Raw genomic sequence first — 22868 nt, 5'->3', positions numbered from 1 at the left:
GACCCCATCTTAGGGTAAGACGAAAACTGGAAGTGGATGGATCCGACATGCATACTGCATGAAACATTGAGAGAAGAAATGAATAACATATATATCTTTCTCGTAACGAAAATCTGTATCCATCCATCACTGGGTCACGTATTGAAGGGGGGATTTTATGTAAGGTAGAATATTGCACTGTTCTGCACAGGTGTTTTCCCCGGTATATACCATTAGCAATTTATTCGATTAGCTTGCCCTTTTACAGTCATCTATTTCAAGACCTATATTTGTAGTTACAAGAAGACGAAGATCACTTTTATAGTAAAAATGCTGAGCCGAGACTTTTGAAAATTGCCGTTTACGTAACATGGAAATAAACGTAAGCACCGATAAATAAAAAAATAAACATCTTATCGAACTGCTTTCGTGCCACCAAAGTATATGTCCCATTAAAATTGTATATATGTTACAATTCGTTGGTATGCCATACTGACCGACATTAACTTGTTAATTTGCTTGAAATATGATACAAAATCGGACACAAAATTTCATCAGGAATGGTGAAATATGTAATTCTTGAAAGCAAAACAAATGTTTAAATTGGAAAAGAAAGAACAAAGCGTAGGCTAAAGTTTGCTATTGAATTTGAACTTTGTAATAACGTCAAGGAGCAGTGATATTTACAGTAACTGCACAGACCGCCTTTAGTCATGTACTGTATGGTATCTCATGGCTTAGAAAAAGTCACATTTGACCTAAGCAAAGTCGGCTTAATTCCCTCTCACAGTCATACAGCCCTAACAAAGAGATATCCAGTATCTGTTTGGGTTTGTCTCACAGTCAACGATTTCAAGAACAATAAATATTTAATTCGAGAAAAAATTTATGGGATGCTGAAATATTCAAACCGTCATCGTCATGTAGGTTTCGTTAACGAAGTGTGAAGCGGGATTGGACTTGGTCTGCTTGTGATGGGCAATTTCATTGAAAGAGATATCTGAAACAGCGTACATAGTATCATCATCTACTCGGCATATCGCGTTACCAATCGGTAGCTGCAATTCATCATTGGTATCAAGATAGGCGGCTTTTTGATTGGTTAATGCGTTACTTCTTGTTGTTGGAATAACGTTATCGGGCTCCCAATAGTATTGCTCAACATCAGCAGAGGTATGGCATGAGTCGCCATCTTTGACTTGGTTGTTAGCAGTGGTGCCTTTCACATCTAGCTCTGTCGAATTGCTTGTTCTGGGAGTTTTGTCTACCGTCGAGTAAGTGGGTACTATTGCTTTCTTAGACTTGTCTGACCTACGAGCGCAAATACATGTTGCAAGTAGAAATAAAGCAACAATAATAAAAACAATACTAGTACTAGAAATGATGATAAATATGGGAGGAAACGAACTGTTCATGGTTGTTAGAGGTGTCTTCATGGATCCAGTCCTCATGTCGTCTTCATTGAACGCTTGAAACGCAATTTTCAAATGACAAGAGGGAAGAGTCGAGTTACATTCAACGTAGCAGTGTGTATCAAGAGAGGTGATGAAAATCATAGCTGATGTCTCATCTTGGGGAGAAAAGAAGTATAAAAAGTGTAAAGAAAGGGAAAAGGTCATAGTGGTTCAACGGTCAAAGTTGGTTCTATTGAGAACGCAAATCACATTAACTTTACATTTGCATTTCTGAACTACAACTTGGCCCACACAATATAATTTGTAACAGTTGAAGTTGCTCACCACATATCCTGTTCACGTGAATATCTTCTAGCGTATCCTATGACAAAAAATCGTAACTTGCTTTAGGGTTTACACACTTACACTATTTAAGTTTTATAGCATGTACATTAATTACACTGGGCTAAATGTTTCTCTAATTTTGGTCTTGAGAAAGGTACTTTCTGTACGTAATTAGCTCTGTGCCGATGCTCCTATCTGAACTCTAATAAGATGATGTTGAAGATCAAACATAAGTGTGACTTTATTCCTATCATGAAGTATATAGCTAAGGCTATAAAAAAGCTTGATAATTCGCAGAATAGTTTCAATGTGAAGTTTCATGTATACCATTCATAACAGTGCAGTTGGTCATAGACGATAACCCTTCTTGGCACCGAGCTGTCACATTTGTTCCATTGGTCACGAAAAAATGTAAGGGACTTTTAGTATCTGTTTCACAGTAGCTAGAGCTGTTGTAAATCTGATTTAAGAAAAAACAGTTTTTACATGTGAATGCATATATGGGACAATAACATATGATAACTTTTACCAACATTTTTTTGTTGCAAACTAACGTTTTAAAAGAAATGGCTATTAGTTACAAAAGTACTGGGTGGACCAACCTCCGTTATATGCCTATCTGTTAAGATACTAGAAGTACTTTTACTGTGAAGGAAGATTACCTATTTAACATGAAGCGTTGAAAATGAAAGCAAATGACAATTTCCTTAAAACATTTTAATAGCGTACTACGTATTGATAGTTACCGTTACGACACTGTTGACCTCCACAAAGGCTTGACATGTGAATGAAAGTTGGAATCGTCTGACTGGAATAAGTGTTTTATTTTGGTCTTCGCATTGACATTCAATTAAATTCCTGTGAGGAGTAGCTCTGCCCGTCATGGAGAGGACACTTTGGTTACCATGTTTGTAATGGCAATAGTTGTTTTGGCCATCGCAATCACCTTCTTTAACGAGGTAACCGGGAATTCCTATTTGCCACACCATTCGTGAACAATTAGGAAAGATGTTACAAGAAAGATTCAGGCTGCTTCCAATTACAAATGCAATGTTCTCCAATTTTACGTCCTTCTCCTCAATTGAAGGAAACGTCGTAGCAAAACAAATTTGAAAAAGGAAAATGCAGGTAAAAGAGACTACGCAGTGAACAAATTCAAATCGAGCCATAACTGATGGTGATTTACAAGCAATAGTGAGCGTTGTCACGGAAATGTCTAGTAAGAAAGACTCGGCACAAAGATGACAGCAGTTTATATCTATATAAATGTGCGACCTTTCGTTATTAATTCCTCTAGAGTTACATTAACTTCAAGCCTTCATTGTAGCAAAAAATGAAAGTACTTAACAGCTTCACTCAATAACATTCATTCTTATTATACATGCCAATTATTTAAATTTGATATCAAATACAGCTTTGTACATGTCTTCCCTTTTCTTAAGGGAAGGAATCAGTGCCGTATGTAAGAGGGTGGGGTGGGCGGGGCCATGGCCCCACCTCTGAATGCCAGGTTTGGGCAAATGGTTCGGTCGGGGGATTTTTTTGGTATCCAGTCAGGGGATAATTGGATAATAAATACGGGTGTACCTCACCCCCTTTATCAATCTCAAATAAAGTACTGATAAGAAAACCTTGCGTTAAAGGTAACTTATGGAGACTTATTTATCATCTAATAATTTCGCAGAATAATGGAGACGGCTTTCAATGACTCTAGGGCAGCACCCTTTCTAATTTATTAGTTTATTTGCCGCACTGCCTCTACCCTAAATCTGTCGGGGAAATTTTGAATATAATAATTATTAGCACAAATTTCTGTTACGAGTTATTTATGGAGATCTAAATGATAGAAAAATTTACAACTTGACTTACAAACTTTGACTTTTCCCCGCCAAAAACTGCACATAAACGGTTGGCGGCTTCAATAACCCCACAGCAGAACCCCTCATTTATAAAAAAAAAAAAAAAAAAAAAAAAACTTCATTAGCATTTGGCGCTTCCATAAAGGTTCCGACGAAACTTCGTTTAGATGTATTAATTTAGAACCCAAATGTAGCCTAATTGATCCTTAAGAATGTACCATTTGATGTTCCAAATGTATAGATTCTTTTCAAAACTTATATCTTGTTATCATAAGGGCTATTGACAACGACTTCCCGCATGTCCCTTTTGGGGAAATGTTCTACAATACAACGGTAACTGGTAATGCATTCATGTTGCTGTTAAAACATTGGCAGTTAATGTTCATGACCGTTATGCTACATGTTATATTATTTTGGGAATGTTTTTTCCCGGCGCAATCACCTTTTTGAAATATCAATGTATATTGAACTGAAGATATCCGATTGAAAATTGTCGGATGATCTTCAAATTGAAAAACATTTAAAAGGTTACGATATAGGTGGCTACCGTCTGGTAGGCTGTTCTATACATTTCTTTCCGAGAAATCCACATGAAATAACTTACACTGTGTATTATTTACGAGCTATACCTTGTTACTATTGATAATACCAACTAAGACTACAACTGAAAATTCCCTGGAACTTCCCCATGAAAAGTGTTACTACCAGTTCAAAGGAAGTACTAACGGAAGTGCTCCACGGGTCTGCAATTTTTTAGATCAAATGTTAACTTCCCCTTTTGTCAGCGGGTAAAAGACTTTCACTAACTGATGTATAACATATATGAGATAAGTATCCCTGCAGTGAATATGAAGAGCTGGCGTATTACTAATGGGAGGGAATAACACAATGTACTACTGACGTACATGGTTAATCTATTTGAATGTCAGTCATCGTGCCCTGTATAAGTAATATCGGCACAAATTATTCCTAAATTAAGTTTTCCATTGATGTACCCTAAAAGCTTTCCGTACCACCGCCTCCATAAACAATTTAGGTGTGTAATATGCCATTAATTTAAACTGAAAGAATGTTTCGCCAATATTGTTTTTCTGAAAATCATCTGTAACACACCCAACAAGAAGTACTTTTCAAAATATATAATTTTGTGTTTCAGCTACAATTTCGAATGATCGGATTATAGAGAAAGTTAGAATTATTTGGCAACACTTGTGACGTCACTCACCAACATCCTGTCGGTTGTCTATTTTATATATTATGTTGCTACGCGGATAACACTCACACAAGTCTTCACGAAGATCGATCTGCACTAAAGCAAAATTTGTAAGACGGCTGTATTTCGTAAAAGATTAGACAGACATAGTTTGCTTGAAACCTGCTGAACACATTTGTTTACAAAGTAATTCAATAGAAAATTTGAAATCTTCACTAAATCCAAGTCCAATAAATTTATATACGTCAAAACAATTTTATCTGCAAGAACAAACTGCTTAATACGCCTTTTAAGTTGCAAAATTTAACGTACGCAGTACGATATTGTTCCCATATAGAATGTAAAAATAGTAGGTCCTATTTAAAACATTATCCATTAATTATGACTTTGTTTAAACAATGCGCCTTAAATTTACATTCCTTACCCTTTTCAAAAGAGATAAGTAAATCTTTTCCAGCAGGATATTTACATGAACTATATACATATATATATATATATATATATATATATATATATATATATATATATATATATATATATATATATTAATATATCTGCGTAAGGTGGGAACCACGTTTAACGAGGTTTGTCAACAGAAGCATACAAAACAGATACGTCATCATCATTTGTCGCGTAGTGATTTACTTCTGCATACTCTGGAATATGAACAAACTTCGAGTCACCTACTTCAGAGTTAAGTTTTGAAGATTTAATGTTGTCGGTATCGTAATCGTCTTTGTTTAACGCATCTCCGTTATTTTTTGGTAATTTGGATTGTAATTCATTTACGTTCTCATAATTCATGCTGTTCTTATTTTCCTTCTCTGAAGAAATGTTCGACGTAGTAGTCTGTTCAGTTTTCTCCTCCACACGACCTGGCTTAGGATTCACTACAGGGTATTCGACACCACTCTCTAATGCGTCACTATTTGTTGTTTCCTTCAATTCTGCAACATCAATTCCTGCTGTTGCATTTCCATATCTTTCTTTGTCAATCATTGCATACGTAGGAGCAGATGCATATGTTGACTGTGGGAACATTGCTTTATTCTTGGTTTCTGAGTTTGATTTTCGTTTAGTCTTGGAAGACCTGAGATAGACGCATAAGCCGACAGCCACTATCAATAGAAATATAGCTACTATTACCAGAGCGATCACGATAGTAATGTAATTATCGTTAGAGGACATACCAGTACCGGCACTGACTGGGTTGTGTGTCTTACCATCTGTCATTTGTTCTTTACTATAACTCGCCAATGATGTGGTTGATGCAATAGAATGTACGGCTGCGGTCGTTGAAGTTGACGTTGTGGTAGTTTTGGACGTTGTGGTAGTTTCACGTTGCAATACGTTGATGGTAACCCATGTGGCGCCTATCCTACTACAGTTACATTCGATGAAGCAATTTTGATGAGATCTTGTTGCAGTGAACCTTTTCGATGAATCTTGAATATAAAGAAAATTTGCTGTCCATATTATCTTGAAAACTACCATTTTTTTAACAGTTTCACAAATCGTGAGCTTTCTTTGAAGTTCAACTTTGATTTGGTGAATTTCTCTGGTTCTCTAAAGTAAAGATAGTTTATTTTACAGAGATGAAAATTTCTGGTTTATTAGCAAACCTTAATAAAAAGTTTTTCATGATTAGACGTAATGTTTGCTGTGTTGTGGTAAATCTGGCAATCTTCCACTTCTACCCTCATATTCACACGTCATACTTCTCACATAAAACTGTATGCATTGATACAAAATATAAACAGCGGCATAAGGCGCTGCCATTTAAACAAATCGTCGTCCTTCCGGAGGAAACAATTTCAGCCAAACTTAAAGTAAGTAAAGTCAGAGATATCATAGTTTCGACTCGTTTCGTAAAGCTATATTTCAGACTCTCTATCTTTAATAGAATACAACAATATATATCCAGACAAAATGTCAGGTATAAAGAGTGGGAAGTGATTACAAAAACCTTGCAAAAGCTTGTAGGTTTAATCACTCCTAAACACTAGAACGTGATTCCTACATCGCAAGAATGCGATGTTTAGTTAAGGAGATCAAAACAATGAACTGGCCTAATTCCGGAACAAAATTTGGATATAATGTTTTTGAAAGTTAATTTTGCTAGAATTGCTTGTGACAGCACCTGGCAAATGCTAAACTTTATAGCTACACTATTTCTGGTTTGGTCTATCGCTACCTTGGTTCAAATGCTGAAGCAGTGGCGTTATAGGAATAATTAACAGTGAGTTGAAAGATAGTAAACCGGTCTGGTTTAGGGTATTCCTCAGAAGAATTCTAGTTTGTAGACGGTACGATGCATCAATGGTAAGAACTTGTATGTAAAATGTAAGAAAAAGTTAAAAAATTGACAGTTCATATAAAAAGTTTAGTTAAGGAGATCAAAACAATGAACTGGCCTAATTCCGGAACAAAATTTGGATATAATGTTTTTGAAAGTTAATTTTGCTAGAATTGCTTGTGACAGCACCTGGCAAATGCTAAACTTTATAGCTACACTATTTCTGGTTTGGTCTATCGCTACCTTAGTTCAAATGCTGAAGCAGTGGCGTTATAGGAATAATTAACAGTGAGTTGAAAGATAGTAAACCGGTCTGGTTTAGGGTATTCCTCAGAAGAATTCTAGTTTGTAGACGGTACGATGCATCAATGGAACGTTGGAAATAAGACCTTTTCCATTCTTTATTTCTCCTTTTTCTCAAAATTTCAACTGTTTTCCCTTCTTTCTTCTTTCTCATAAGTTTAACTGTTTATATGGAAATACCAGCTAAGTACCCCATTTTCTTTTCAGGTTTTGAATACATTCTTGAAATGTTTTCCTCGAACGTTTGCGGTATAAAAAGTCTTGTAGAAATTGGTTAGAACTTGTTTCAAAAATGTAAGAACAAAATTGGAATTTCGACAGTTCATGTAAAATATTCGACAGTTTTATCCATTCTTTTCCAGGGAGGGGGTTGGGGTCAATCGCGAAAACCTTCCTTGTACATTATATAATATTGTCGTTGATGAAGGTCCTTATTAATTGCAGAACCTTAAACCCATTTGTGACATGGCTTAGTGAGAATAACACTCAGGTACAATCCAACTAATATGTGGCTTCAAGAGATTACCTCTTAATACTGAAAAGTGACACGAGGATTTTCTTCATCGAAAACTAATTGGAGTTTATGAGATGTTTAAGTTCATCTCCAACGTCACCGACAAACCGTTCGAATGGTCGTTAATGCTGTTCGATGGAAAACAAACAGCATATAGGGCCAATACCATTTATGTATCTTGGAAACCGTTAAGATTTGTTGATTTCATACCAAGAAAATACACTGATAACAGTCTACAGCAATTTTTTAATCAAACACATTAAGTTTTGGAAACCCTACGTAGGTCTTAAGTTTACACCTACCTTCCGAACAGTTGTGCCGGTTACTGTTCTTTGGACACTTCACTCTTATGTATTCACCTTCTGTAACGTTGATTACATGAGTCTGCGTGTTACCAATACTACTTGAATTGAACTGAAACCAAAATATATTTCAAACATTGATGCATGTTTATCGACGGAATAATAATAACACAGTCAGGGGTTTTCTCCTAATAATCATAAATTAACATACAACGTCCTATTCGGAAATGATTATAATAATGCATATGCAGACCTAAAACGGCATGCTAATTAATTCATGATAGAAAACGGATAGCACTGAAAGAGAAATCGTAAACTGTTTCCTTTCTTGAAACTAAGATCAGACGAAGAACATCTATGTAAATACTAAAGTAAGGAATTTCGATTAACAATGCATTTGTAAGCGTTATATCATAAACTCGTCATTACAACGGAGAGCATGATCAAGTTTTGCTTAACACTTTGTTATTCCATCTCAATTGTTAATCTTATGTCTAATCTATTTTAAAGCTTACTTTAAAGGTCTTTCTTAAAATATACAAATTCTTACCACCAATTTTTTCTCGACATAGACTTCAAATTGGCAAACGACAATCAATCGTTGACACGCAAAGGCATATGGTGGGTTTGTGGCACAAAGACATTGGTAATGTCCAGCTACACGATTATCTATGTCAGATAAACGAAGAACGTTTCGTCCATCATATGTTGTTGTGTGACATATTTTATAGTTGTCATTGCATTCGTTTTTATAGAGGTGAATGCGACTTGTATTTGGAAGGTAGATGAACCAATAAAAGAATGGACAGTTTCCATATATTCCACATTGTAAGGTGACATTTTGACCGATGACTGCGGTTGTACTTTCATCTCGATATTCATAATCAATACAACCGCTACTGCTCATGCAACAATGGATGAAAAATAAGGATCCCAGAAAGAAATAAACATGCATGATGATTTAATTAATGTTCCTTATTGTTTACGAATTGAAAATTTCTGCGGTTCCAAGATAAAAGAACGTAAAGGAATACACGCAAACCAGCACTAACAATTGTACACGTTATAGCTGCAATACCACGTTGATCCAATTATCGAATGAGACAGAGAACCTCGTTTAAAATTGGCTCTACTGTAGTGTAATCTTCAGTGGAATACATTCGTTTTCAGTAATAAAATTATCAATATCATAACGTAATCTGCTCGGAACGTTGACTGATACCCAGCGTAATACAACAGTAATCGTTTGCACACTGAATGAAAATGGTTAAATAGTCTGATCTGTACACGATGCGACAACTTACGGAAATTAATGAAACAGAATTCTGTTTCATTCTTTCAAGCTCGTGCTGGAAGCTGGCCTTCTGAAGTTGTTTATAAATTCGTTTGTACCGTAGCGTATAGATTCATGCTTTTCAGCAAAATATTTCTATATTATAACAGTAAAGGAGATATTTAGCACTGTCTGTACCACAACCTCACTTTGTAAAAATAATGATGAGTCATTTTATAAGATTAAGAAAGTATATAGAACAACGAGGAAGTAATTGAACATTAAAAGGAATTTCGAAAGGAAAGATCGCCATTTAAAGGGAAAGCCAGTATGAAACGAGGTTTCTCTGCAGGTGTGTCATCCTCTGGAAATATCACCTATCCATGTCAAGTTTTATTCCAAATGTCCCAAAATACTCTTGAATACATCGAAATGTTGACATGCACATAAAATAATATTCTGTTGGTAGGGGTGGGGGAGGGGGAGCAAAACAAGGACAATCACTCAAATGCAACAAAATAACGTCCAAAGAGAAAATGACATTAGTCAACATGGAATTTGTGGAAACCCAAATGTCAACCGCCTTGCCTTGAGAGTCTGCTTGTTAGCGTGGACTTTGCATTTCAGTATGTAATGTTAAAACTATCATATTAGTCTTAATATCATAGAAAGACGTCAACGTTAACGATTTTGTGAATGAACTTAGGAAGAGCCGTAGCCCTAACGTGTTTTTGTGTGTGTGTGTGTGTGTGATATGTTGCTTGTTTATTTTTGTGAGAACTGATACTAGAGCTATGTTTTATTTAGGTTTATTAACCCTCTTCGCAACGCTAACATCTACGAAAATTCCAGCACTTCTACAGATGCCCTCAATTGGTCAGCACCATTAATTGTCCAAGTTAAATAAATGCTCCAAATCTGGTTCAGTCTAGCACTATATCGGTTTTCAAGACATGTAGTTCTCATTCAGTAGTTGGAAAATGCCTCTACCAGTAATCTAATACAAGATAATAAAAGTAATATTTATACGGAAGCGTAGAAAGGATACGACATTGAATAAAAATGACATCACGTGACTACATTTGACGTACAGAACACAGTAATGGACATGATATATATTTCACATCCAGTAGTGAGTTACACATCAGGCATAATGATGACTCTAAGCTGCATGTCAATTGCCACACCGCTTGATAAATTTTGAATCGAGGTTGGCTATTAAGTCACATATTTATATGAGGTGAAAACTAATAACGATTGAACATTTGGAATGCTACATAATCTTCGCCTGATTAATTTTTATTCAAAGGTGCCATATATCATACTGGAAACTGACTGTAATGCAAAGCGAAGACGGTATATTCCATTCTGTATGGTAGGGGTTTCGTAGCTATGTTTATCTTAACCTAATTTTAGCTGTCACAGTAGGTACCGTATCACAATTAGAGTAGGATATGTCCGCCTGCAAGGATAACCGGAAAATATTCCTAACAGAAAATAGTCCTAAGGTGACCTACTCTAGTGTTTTGTTTTTGGCATATTGTTTGTCTCCATCATTCTTGGTTGGCTGTTGAAGAGGATGAAATGAACTACCGATGGTCTAAAAAGTCTGGAAAATTGAGATGAGTTAAGGCATTAAAAAAGTATTTTAGAAAATCGTGGGTGCAACAAGAGCTGTCACTGGGTTGAGGAGCATCATGCTAACATTTGATCTGTTCTAGCTCAACAATCTAAACGGTCATGGTAGCAAATAAATGGGATGTAATAGCCATCAGATATATCATATGATGGATAGACATGTCAGTTGAAAACTTCTATCTAAGCTCTAGCGGCCTTGGAAAGCTACGACTTTAGTTAGTCCATGGAGCAAATAATTGTGGTATGACAACAGTACTTTGAGCATCTTCTCTGCACTCATGATACATCTGCTTACAAATGAGCTTAGTTAATCTACGACTAACCAATCTTTGTGTTCCGATGTAAGAGATGGAAGACAGAGGGACTGCACGTTTGTGATAAGTTTCTAAAATGTAAATCACCATCTGCCGATGAGATTTATACTGAACCGTTGGTAGAATATTTTTTCACTTCACACTCCGGATTCAGTTCCTTAATGATTATTGAGAAAAAATGGAATTCTACCTGAGATTTCCATGGTGAAATATACATGATATCAACGAAACCATCAACAGAAATTACGATTTTATATCAATAATTATCGTATATAATATATACTATGAAGCACAAGAAACATATTGTGGACAATTCGAAATAGCTTACGAGAATTCCGAGTCCACATTTTACTGACGATCTGACATAAAATGATCAGCATATATCCCATCCTAGAGGTACTAGATTCACGTTACAAACGTTTTGTTTTCTATCAATATTAAATTTAGTATTTAGTAACAGTGAAAAGTTGAGGGGGCTCTTACAACTTAAATATGTAATATTACCTTTCCCTAATAGTAGTGCACGGTACATGGTGCTCGCTGTATTATTCAAATATAATACATACTCATAGCACACTGCGTTGTTTATCATGTACTACATATACGGAACGCTTTATATTAACAATATAGTATTAATAAGCCAACCCGCGTTTTTCAGATCTGGCAACTACCTTACGTTTTGTATCATGTGGAAAGGAATGCTACTAGCGAGTAACTAATTATCACTTCTCCACTGTACCTATATTAGCATATGACAGCATGGTTAACCTTTTTTTTCTCACCAAATTAGTAATTGATTAACTACCAAACTATGTAACTAAAATAACAATATATAGCCCGCATCTTGATTGCGTGGAATAATTCACAATTATTCAAATTCATGACGATAATGAGGTGTCGGAATTTGAACTTATCTATGTTATAAATTAGAAAAAAGATCTATCAACTTATCTATGAATACAAAAAGGTTGATCAACCATGATTATCAGCAATAATACGTTTTATTTGTTCAACTGACGGAGGCTAGTCAGGTTCAAAATGCAGTTTTGTACGCCTTCTAAGAAATTGTAGGTAAGACTTGCGTTTAACCACAAGTTAAACTTTCTTATAGAATTGACCGTATTGCTACACATCTTCAACTTCAGCTTATTCACTGTATTCCAAACGTTATGGGGTACGGCAAACTTACTGCTCATATGGTTGCAGTTGCGTGGTAAACTTAAAGAACCTTCGGCAGGACGCACGATATTATTAGCAACAATGGTGAATAAATATACTCCTAACTCATTCCAGGAAGGTACTAATGATCGAGCCACCCGGAGTTGTCTGTTGTTCGTTTCTTTGAGTCCATCCAGGCTGCTTACTTTTCGATTTCTAAATGGCAGCTGGTCCATGAAGGAACGGATCATTGAGATTGCGCTACCATGCAGAGAAACAATGTCGAAACCTTTGAAAGATGCTTGCAATTCTAAAGCAGTGGCCTTCGATCATGAAATGTTGGAATGAAAATGAAGGAACGGGATTGGTTGGAGGCCTCAATGGATGGAAACCGGGAATCGCACGTTTGGCAATTGAACTGCAAGATATCCGTTCCTTTAATTTGTTAATACCGCCACATGCATTTTGTAACACATTGTGATGAACTGTAGCGTACGACTGCCAAACAGCTAATGATCAATTATACAACATTAGGCCTATGACCGATTTCCATTGATAGGACAAAACACTGAATAATTAGCCAAAAAGGAAAGAGCGCTTGCGCAGCAGTTCCTACAAGTTTGGAAACTAATAAAATATGTTACGAGAATGCATACAGTTGGCGGCCTTTCCCCCCTTATGGACACAAAGTATCTCAGGAAGGAAATCCTTAAGACAAGATTCAGTTATTGCGCAATAAAATGTTAAGGACACTACCATATCCGTCTTTATGGCCCCATTAACAAGTTACATCTTACTTTTGTCATAATTAGCCATACGTATCTATTTAATTAGGGTTTTTGTTTTGTATTTCTTTCCGGGCCTACTTCTAGGAATGTTTCCCCCTGTAATGTTATTTTCTTTAGGGACATGAGTTAAATACTTGTTAACATGTGGCCATACTTTTTAAGAAAAAGTCGCCCATGAAAGAACCTGGGCACGAAAACCAAACTACTGAACGACTGATCCGCTCTCAACCCCAGTCCCCTTGCATCGGGACTGTGACTGTGTAATCATCAGGTGTGCATCACCATTCACCTCGAAAGGGAACAGATACTACACATGATCTTAGCCAAAGGCCGAGAAGCGGGCATTGGTACTGATAAACTCAGTTGAAGTTTGTTAGAACGATACGTAGTTTATTTGATATTTTCATTTTATATGTTGGAGATATATCGTTGAATTGGTGTTTTTTTCTCAATATGTCAATGTTACCTTCACTTTCAATTCTTAAGCGTACAATCCGTCCGCCGATACATCACGGTGAAAGGTTTAATACGTTTTAATACTCAGATTCTACACAAGCCTGTCATTAAACATAGGACAATGCTAAAAGAAGGACATACCTTAAACAGATGTTAATGCAAAGTGTTTATTTCACGATTATGGAAACACGAAGATTAAAGTCGTAAACAGTACATGTAGTCAAAATGGGAACTATGTACAAGCTGTTACTAAAATAAAACACATTTTACATTTAAGATAAAGGTGGCTTTGCTTTCACGACAACAACGCTCTACGTCATAATTTATCAAGTTCATAACCTTAGTGTTCGCATAATTTCGTTGTTTTGTATTAATGTGTTATAACAGGGGAAGCAGCATTGATACCAACAAATAACAGCATATATATATATATATATATATATTAGAAAATCCAAAACAGTGAAAAACTTCCAGCAAGCACCTATATATATGTAATAAAGTGTGCTGGTCTCTTCGGTGTACAGTGTCCGCCATATCAAACCTCAATGTTGTCCTTATAACAATCGTACAGTCGAGATTCCTATCTAATGTTGAGATTAGTAGTTTCAATAGGAATATGAATCAATGTCAATGTCAATGTCGAATTTACATTTAAAAGAACTATAACACTTATTACTTCCTTAATCTCAGTCCGCACAAGAAATTTCATATTAAAAAGTTTTCCTGCCATAATTTACAATTTCTATGCACAATGCAAAGGAAAACAAATACATATTGTAAGGTGAATATTATGTCATCGATATCTATATTTAAACACATCGTCAAAAGTTTATATTGAATAAAGAGATAATAATAATACTTATTTACATATCGCAATATACCGACGATCTCAATGTGCTTTACAAAAAAAAAATTAGTACAAAACTACAGCAAAGTAGAACAAAAACTTAAAGATACACGAAAGGATCGAAATAATTACAAGGTCCAATGAGAGTAGCACGTAAATAAGTGAGTTTTTATGACGATGTATAATTTATCTGTTGTAGGGGTATTTCTAATGTGGGTGGGGAGACAGATTGTTTCAGAGTTTGGGGGCTGCAAATTGAAAAGGACGCTCACCATACTAATTTTTGGTGGTTTTAGGAGAATATCACTGTTAGATCTTAGTAAGCGAGTTGGAATTTGTAAGGTGAGTAAGTTGTAATATAGTTTGGGGCAAAACCACGAATGGCTTTGTAAGTGAGGGTGGGAAGTTTGTACTTTACTCTTCCAGAAGCAGGAAGCCAATGAAATTGGTGGAGAATATGTTTAAAGTGGTATATGTTATCTGTGAGGGTAACTAATTTGGCGGCAATGTTTTAAATGCGCTGATGCTAAGAGAATTAGTAATCAGGAAGACCAAAAAAAGGCTGTTATAACAGTCAAGTCTGTATAAAACAAAAGTATAGATAATTGTCTCGGTCAAATTTTGATCAAGATGTTTGCAAATTGGCTAAATCTTCTTATAGCGTGTGAAGCAGAGCGGTAGATATGTTATTTGCATGAGCCGTCAATGTGAGTTAATCATAAAAATAACACTCAGGTCTGTAACAGAGGGAACGGGAGATATCCAAGAATCGTTAATCTTAACCGTGGTTACAGGGGTGACAGTACAGAACCGTGACGTAACATGCATCAATTCGGTTTGTGTTGTCATTGAGAATTAGCTAATACATTATTCTATAGTTGTTCAATAGTCTGATCCTTTTCATAAATATTCATTGACACTTACACTTGTGAATGTTCTGCATAAATCATTCCTTTAAGACCATGATATGTGATGATACGACAGTACTAATAAACATGACCAATGAAGTTTGACGCATAAATTATGTTGTAGAGTAACATTACTTTGTTTAGAGCATTAGCGTTTTGTAACGATGGATGTTAAAACACCGCAAAACCTTTAAAACAAAATCCTGGTCATGCCCTTTAAATAATTTCAGTGACCAGTATGTTCAGTCTACCAGTCTCACGGGGAAATGTTCATGTGACTTCGCTAGTTTCGCAATGCGTACGTTTATTTTGTCGATTGAAAACAACTGCTTCCTCCATGCAATTGTGACAGTTACTCGAAGCATATAAAAGAAAACGTGGATTGTTAGTTTAGTTTGTTAGTGAAATAACACAAAATGATCCAATAATGTATACGGAATATTAAACTAGATTTGATTCTTTATCCTTATGTATACAGTATGTATACTCTGAATCAATATTCTGAGCTTCATACTCTATGATGTAATGTTTGCCAAGTGAACAAATGTTCTTGACGTGAAATATGTGAAATCAAAACTTCTTAAATTGTACTGAAGTATAATTCAAATGTGCACTTAGTTAGTAGTGGTTTCCTAATATATTGTATTTATTTAGTAGATTCAGTATCTTTGTCTAGTTGCAATCTATAACAAATACATATAACATATGCATATCTCATATTTGCTATATTACATGATACAAGTCTGTTGGCATTGGTAGTTACCTACTTTATACATTATACATTTGTATACAAAAAAAATGTCAGCTATTGGCCTACCATCCAAGTTGGTGAAGATCCACTTTACCCAGCTTGACGTACATTTTAATACGAAATGAATACCTAAATTCTAACTCCAACATATCCGTAAGAGGCTTAGATTGTTTATTATAGGGCTATCCCGATGTTTATTCATTGTCAAAGTATTGTTGATATTTGAATGTTTATGTCGGTGTACCTTATTTTATTTTATGTTGGCTTAATCTCAGTGACTTTATACCGTTATGTGGAATTCGATTGATGATGCGTCACGACTTACAACGGTACATATTACATGTGCCCATTAGTAAGGGGCAACAACGATTGTACCTTGAGAACTGATCTTAGTCATGGAAATAATTTACAAGTTGTACAATGACTTTTTCATAGACCTAAACATGTTAGACCACTGTAATCCGTTGAAATTATATAGTTTAAAATGTTCTTGCATTTATTTTTTAATTTTAACCTGAGAGCCACTCAGCTTAATACTTACAACAAACATTGCAAATGACACATATCTATCATTGATATCAGACTCAATATTTATTTCAACTTGTAGCGGACATAGCGGCATTTATATTTATTTCGATCGCGTGGCTTGATGCCAATTTTATTCCGCCTTAATACATTGTTTCATAATTTGCTTCATTCGTAAAATCCACATTTTCGGGGATTTCGTAGTCGGTCGCGTCACACTTTCCATCATTACGTTGATATGCTGAAAAATTCGCTTCGAGATTGTCTGTAATGCTCATTGGTGGAACCATGACTTCAGCATTAGGTACGCAGGTATGACACGTTGCTGCTTTCCCTGCGTCAGCATTATCATATGTATTAACCGTTGCATCGGCTGGCTGTGAAAATATAGCTTCATTCGTTGAAACTGGTTTAGGAAATCCATTAGTCTTCAAAAATCGAATATATATTGACAGAGCACCAACGACAAGCACAAGGATTGATACTGATACTAGAAGAACAGCCACGACCGGAATACAGTCGCATGCTGTTAGTTGTTTGTGATTGCCGTTGAAGGAGGGTGTAGCGAATGTCAATGGACCATGAAAAATAAAAGAAGACATGCCATTAAACAAGAGAAATATCCATCTAACTATTTTGATGCTAAACAGTATTAGGATACTAATCGTCAAACAAAGGAGTTAGATCATATTCAAGTATACATAGTCTTTATCTACTCACTTGGTTCTTCCCATTGGCTTCAGACGCTTAACAAGCAAAGGTCATAGTATGTGAGCTTACTCAACGAATAATGATTTGTTTTGCATAGGAATAAAAACTTTTATTCAGTACGCGATCATGACTATGGTGTCCAACATTTTATTGCTATGTTTTCCTTTTCAATTATTGCTGAAGTAGAAGCAGTCACAACTTCTGACCCTTGCTAGAGAAGTACTGATTTTAAGTTTGGTATTTGTTTATTCTTGGTAGATCTGAGACGCATAGACTGGCAGTATCTATTAACAGATACTGGCCTATTGCTACTATTTCAAAAACAATCACGTCAACAATATACTTATCGTTATAGGACATACCAGTACCGGTACTGAACTGAGTTGTGTGTCTTACCATCTGTCATTTGTTCTTTACTATAACTCGCCAATGATGTGGTTGATGCAATATAATGTACGGCTGCGGTCGTTGAAGTTGTGGTAGTTTCACGTTGCAATACGTTGATGGTAACTCCTGTGGCGCCTATCCTACTACAGTTACATTCGATGTAGCAATTTTGATGAGATCTTGTTGCAGTGAACGTTCTTGATGAATCTTGAATAAAAAATATTATTGCTAATATGTAAATATTATCTATAACATGACATTTACAGTTTCACAAATCGTGAGCTGTTCAACTTTGATTTGGTGAATGTCTCTGTATCTCTAAAGTAAAGATATTTTATTTTACAGAAATGAATACTTCTGGTTTATAACCACGACTAGATAAAATGATTGTCATGATATTAGCCAGTATTGCTGTGTTGTGGTAAATCTGGAAATCTTCCACTTTCACCCTCATGTTAACATTTCATCACTCATAAGACTGTATGCATTCACACAAAGATAAACAGCGGCATAACAAATGTCAGACAAAATTAAAGACAGACATTTCATAGTTTCGTTTAGTTTCGTTTCATAGAACTATATTTCAGAATATTCCATCTTTAATAGAATACAAACAATAAACAACCAGACAAATGACAGGAAGAGATTTGGAAGTAATTACAAAAAACCTTGCAAAACACTACAACGTGATTCCTCCATACATCGCAAAAAATGTTAAGTTTAGTTAAGAAGAACAAAAAATGAACTTGCTCAAACCCGAAACCATATATGGATATATTTGTTTGCTATAGTTTGTTTTGCTAGAACTGGTTGGGACAGTACTGACAAAGGCTTAACTTCATATTTTAATACTAATTCTGGTTTGTTCTTTCGGTATCATGGTTCAAGTCGGATTTAGATGCTACAACAGTGTTCTAGGAAGGTAATAACAGTGAGTTGGATGGCGGAAAACCAGTGTTGTTCAGGGTATCCTCAGAAACATTTTAGTTTGTTTGTTTTTGTATATGGGTCGGTGCACCAAATGTGGCGTTGAAAATTCCACCTGTGCAGTTCTTTATTTCACCTTTTTCTCTACATTTCAAGTATTTTCTCACACTGTCAACTATTTACTAAAAATGTCATCTGTCCAACTGTTTATATGGAAATACCAGCTAGGACCTTATTTTTGTTTCAGATTTTGAACATCTTCTTGAAGTTTTCTTCTAAAGTTTTCGGTAGGAAATGTCTTGTACGTGCTGTTAAGAACTTGCAGGAACATATTGAAAATGTAAGAACAAATTGAAATTCAACCATGTGAAACTTTCCTGTAAATTATATAATAGGGTCTTTGATGAAAGTACCTTTTTAATTGCAGAAACCAAACTCCATTTGCGAGTTCTAAAAAATGCCATAACATGGCTTAGTGAAAATAACACTCAGGTGAAACCCTACTAATATGTTGCTTTAATAGATAACCTTCATGTTGCTTTAAAAGATAACCTTTTACTTCTGAAAAGTGACATGAGGGTTTTCTTCCTTGAGAATGAGTTGTTGTTAAGTTGATCTCCAAAGTCACCGTTAAACCGTTCGAGTGGTCGTTGATGGCGTTCGATGGAGAGAAGCAGCATATAGGGCCAATACCATTTATGTATCATTGATACCGTTACGATTTATGGATTTCATACCAAGAAAATACATTGATAACAGTTAACAGTGATTTTTAATCAAACATTTAAAGGTTTGGGAACCCTCCTTCAGTCTCAATGTTTATCTACCTTCAGAACGGTTGTGCGAGTTACTGGTGTTTGGACAATTCACTCTTATATCTTCACCCTCTGTAACGTTGATTACATCAGTCTGCGTGTGAACAACATCACTCGAATCGAACTGAAACCAAAATATAGTGCAAGCATTGATGCATGCTTATTGACGGAATGATAATATCACAGTCAGGATCTTTCTCCTATTAATAATAAAATTTGTATTCAATGTCCTATTCGAAAATGATTATAACAATACATACTTACTTTTAAAACTACCTAGTAATTAATGTATGATAAAAAATGGATATCACTGAAAGCGAACTCGTTAACTGTTTTGTTTTCTTCTAAAAACTAAGATCAGACGTAAAACGTCTATGTAAATACCAAAGTAAGGATTTTGGATAAAAATCACATTTTGTGAGCGTTAAATCATAAACTCGTTATAACAACGGAGAGCATGATCAAGTTTTCCTTAACACTATTTTATTCCATCTTGTTTGTTAATCTAATGTCTAATGAATATTAAATCAAATTTCAAATGTTTTCCTAAAACATTTAAAATCTTACCATCAAAACGCTATTGACGAGGACTTCAAATTGGCAACCGACAAACAATCGTTGACACGCAAAGGCATCTGATGGGTATGAGGCACAAAGACATTGGTAATATCCATCTACACGATTATCTATGTCAGTTAAACGAAGAACGTTTCGTCCATCATATGTTTTTTCGTGACAAGCTTTATAGCTGTTCTTGCATTCTCGTTCAGAGAGGTCAATTCGACTTGTATTTGCAAGGTAGATGAACCAAAAAAAATACGGACAGTTTCCATCCATTTCACATTCGAAGGTGACATTTTGACCGATGGCTGCGGTTGTACTTTCATCTGGATAGGCAGTCTCAGAACAAGGTGTACTAATGCTCATACAACAATGAATGAAATATAAAGATCCCACGAAGATATAAAAATGCATGATAAGTTGATTAATGTTCCTTCTTGTCTACGGATTCAAGAGAATTCTGCGGTTCCAAGATAAACGTTAGTAAAGTAGTACAGGCAAAACAGCACTAACAATTTGAACACGTTATAGCTGCAATAACACGTTGATCCAATTATCGAATAAGACAGAGAAACTTGTTTCAAGCTGGCTCTGATGTAGTTATATATTCATTGGAATATTTTCGTTTTCAGTATTAAAGTTATCCAACTCATAAATCACTGACTGACACCCAGCGTAATAAAACATTCGTTTGCACGCTGAATAAAAGTGTTAAAATAATCTTATGTGACTGTACACGATGCAACAGCCTAAGAACATTAAATAAACAGAATTCTGTTTTATTCTTTCAAGCTCGTGCTGGAAGCTGTCCTTCTTAAGTTGTTTATTAATTGGTTTGTACGGTAGCGTATAGATTCATGTATTTCAGCACGACATTTCTATACTGCAGCAGTTGAGAAGATATTAGCACCTTCTCCACCATATCTACACTATTAAGCTATGATCATGCATCATATTTTAAGATAGAAGCACCTAGAAGTACGAGGAAGTAGTTGAACTTCAAAATTATTTTCAAAAGGAATGAAACACATTTAAAGGGAAACCCAATATGAAACGAGGATGCTTGGCAGTTTGCCATTCTCTCGATAGGTAAATCGATATTTTGACAAACATTTAACATTGTGCTCTGTTGGTGGCAAGGCCAAAAGAAGAAGAAAACTCAAATACAAAAAAAAAAAAAACGAGATAAGCACCGCCCCTAATTGTGGGTTCATGGATCTGCGCCTGTCTTTTGTGAGTAATTTAGCGTTATCCTGTACCAATATATCTCACTGAAATATAGGTGTCTCCGACAAAAAGGGTAACGAACTTGATGAATATACTTTCCTCTTCAGGCGGCGTTATTTGATAACACATTTAAGTTGAACACAAAAGGATTAGACTTGTCGTGAACAGTTGCTCAGTGGGAAGCCTAGTCTTTGGGATGTCCTTTGCCAACGTTTGGTTGAATTGTTGTTTTTTGTAAAAAAATAAAAGTACGTAGTAGTAGGGTTTGCTGTTGTGAAGCCACAATTTTCAAATTTCGAATATATATATGAATCGTGTCACAGATGAATCTTGAAAAAGAAATCAAAAAGTTGAAACGTATTATTCACATTATATAATGTCGTGATCAGGCAAAGCACAGAGAAATTGCATGTCATCATATAAAATGGTTTATAATTTATCACGACCGGTAACTGCAGATCCTTACATCTTTATACTTCTAGTACAGATTGAGTTGATAAAACTCTAAGCCTCGAAGCGGTCGCGTCTAGAGAAGGTGGCTTAGAAAAAGAGAACCAGTTGCTCTTAACTCTTGATTTTTAGAACATGTCAGTGCATGCTTTTACACCCTTTGGTGCATTCTTCCGAATGATTGGGAAACATTTAAGTTAATTTATTAATGAACATTCTATTGTTATGAAGTTTATGGTGATTGCATCATTTTGGTGATAACAATGACCCTAAAACGATGTCAATCTGTCATATTTACGCTACATTTCCAGATGGTTTCTTCACAAATATTTGTTTCCACAAAGTGTGAGAGACAAAGTATTAGGAATCAATGTAATATGTTGACACGTAAGTTCACTGGAATCTCTAAAGAAATGAAAGAAATCTATAGCAAGTGGTTTGTAAACGCAAATTACAGCAATCAACCTCAATGGATTTGTGGGACACAAATTATAATGTGATTAAATAGTCGGTTCAGATCCCATTCGTCGCAGGTTGTATAGTTTGGTCTATACTAAATTTTCGAAATATTACAGTATTACAAATCAAAGAACAATGATTATCTAACTTAGTAGATAGTATTCAGCTAGTTATGCATTCTAGTAAGTAAACTTTTAAAAATAATGTCTTTAAAATTCTTATGCAAGTTTGGGACTTGCCATAAAATCAATATGCACAGTTTATCTTTAAAAATGTTTTATAATGATAATTATGAGAAGCATTTTCCAACGACACTTGACTTTGCTTCTCGTTATTCCCACACCTTAAATCGTATAATTTAAGTCTTTTCAAATGCATATTTGTACCATTTACATACATATTCTTACCATCAAACGAAAAAATGCTTGATTGTGATAAACTGATTGGTAACAAATGCTGTTTATGCAC

At 35.3% G+C, this 22868-nt stretch overlaps 1 protein-coding gene across 3 annotated transcripts; it reads right to left on the bottom strand.

The window, feature by feature from the left end:
- Positions 1-398: 398 nt before the first annotated feature.
- Positions 399-20875, bottom strand: LOC139970959 (uncharacterized). 3 transcript variants are annotated; one of them, XM_071977073.1, is made up of 6 exons: positions 9510-9664; positions 8756-8874; positions 8206-8317; positions 2465-6235; positions 2046-2178; positions 399-1549 (listed from the first exon to the last, which is right to left on the bottom strand). In XM_071977073.1, exons 4-6 carry the CDS (start codon positions 2885-2887, stop codon positions 885-887), a joined length of 1221 nt encoding a protein of 406 aa, XP_071833174.1. In that variant the 5' UTR covers positions 2888-6235; positions 8206-8317; positions 8756-8874; positions 9510-9664; the 3' UTR covers positions 399-884. The 3 variants fall into 3 exon arrangements, with proteins under 3 accessions (XP_071833174.1, XP_071833156.1, XP_071833164.1); XM_071977055.1 differs by lacking the exons at positions 8756-8874; positions 9510-9664 and adding an exon at positions 20271-20875; XM_071977063.1 differs by having other exon boundaries at positions 8756-9649.
- Positions 20876-22868: the final 1993 nt, after the last annotated feature.

The sequence above is a fragment of the Apostichopus japonicus genome, chromosome 1 (assembly GCF_037975245.1).
Source record: "Apostichopus japonicus isolate 1M-3 chromosome 1, ASM3797524v1, whole genome shotgun sequence".
Taxonomy (NCBI): domain Eukaryota; kingdom Metazoa; phylum Echinodermata; class Holothuroidea; order Aspidochirotida; family Stichopodidae; genus Apostichopus; species Apostichopus japonicus.
Note: the sequence above shows the minus strand (reverse complement) of the source record. Positions and strands in the feature narration are given on the sequence as shown.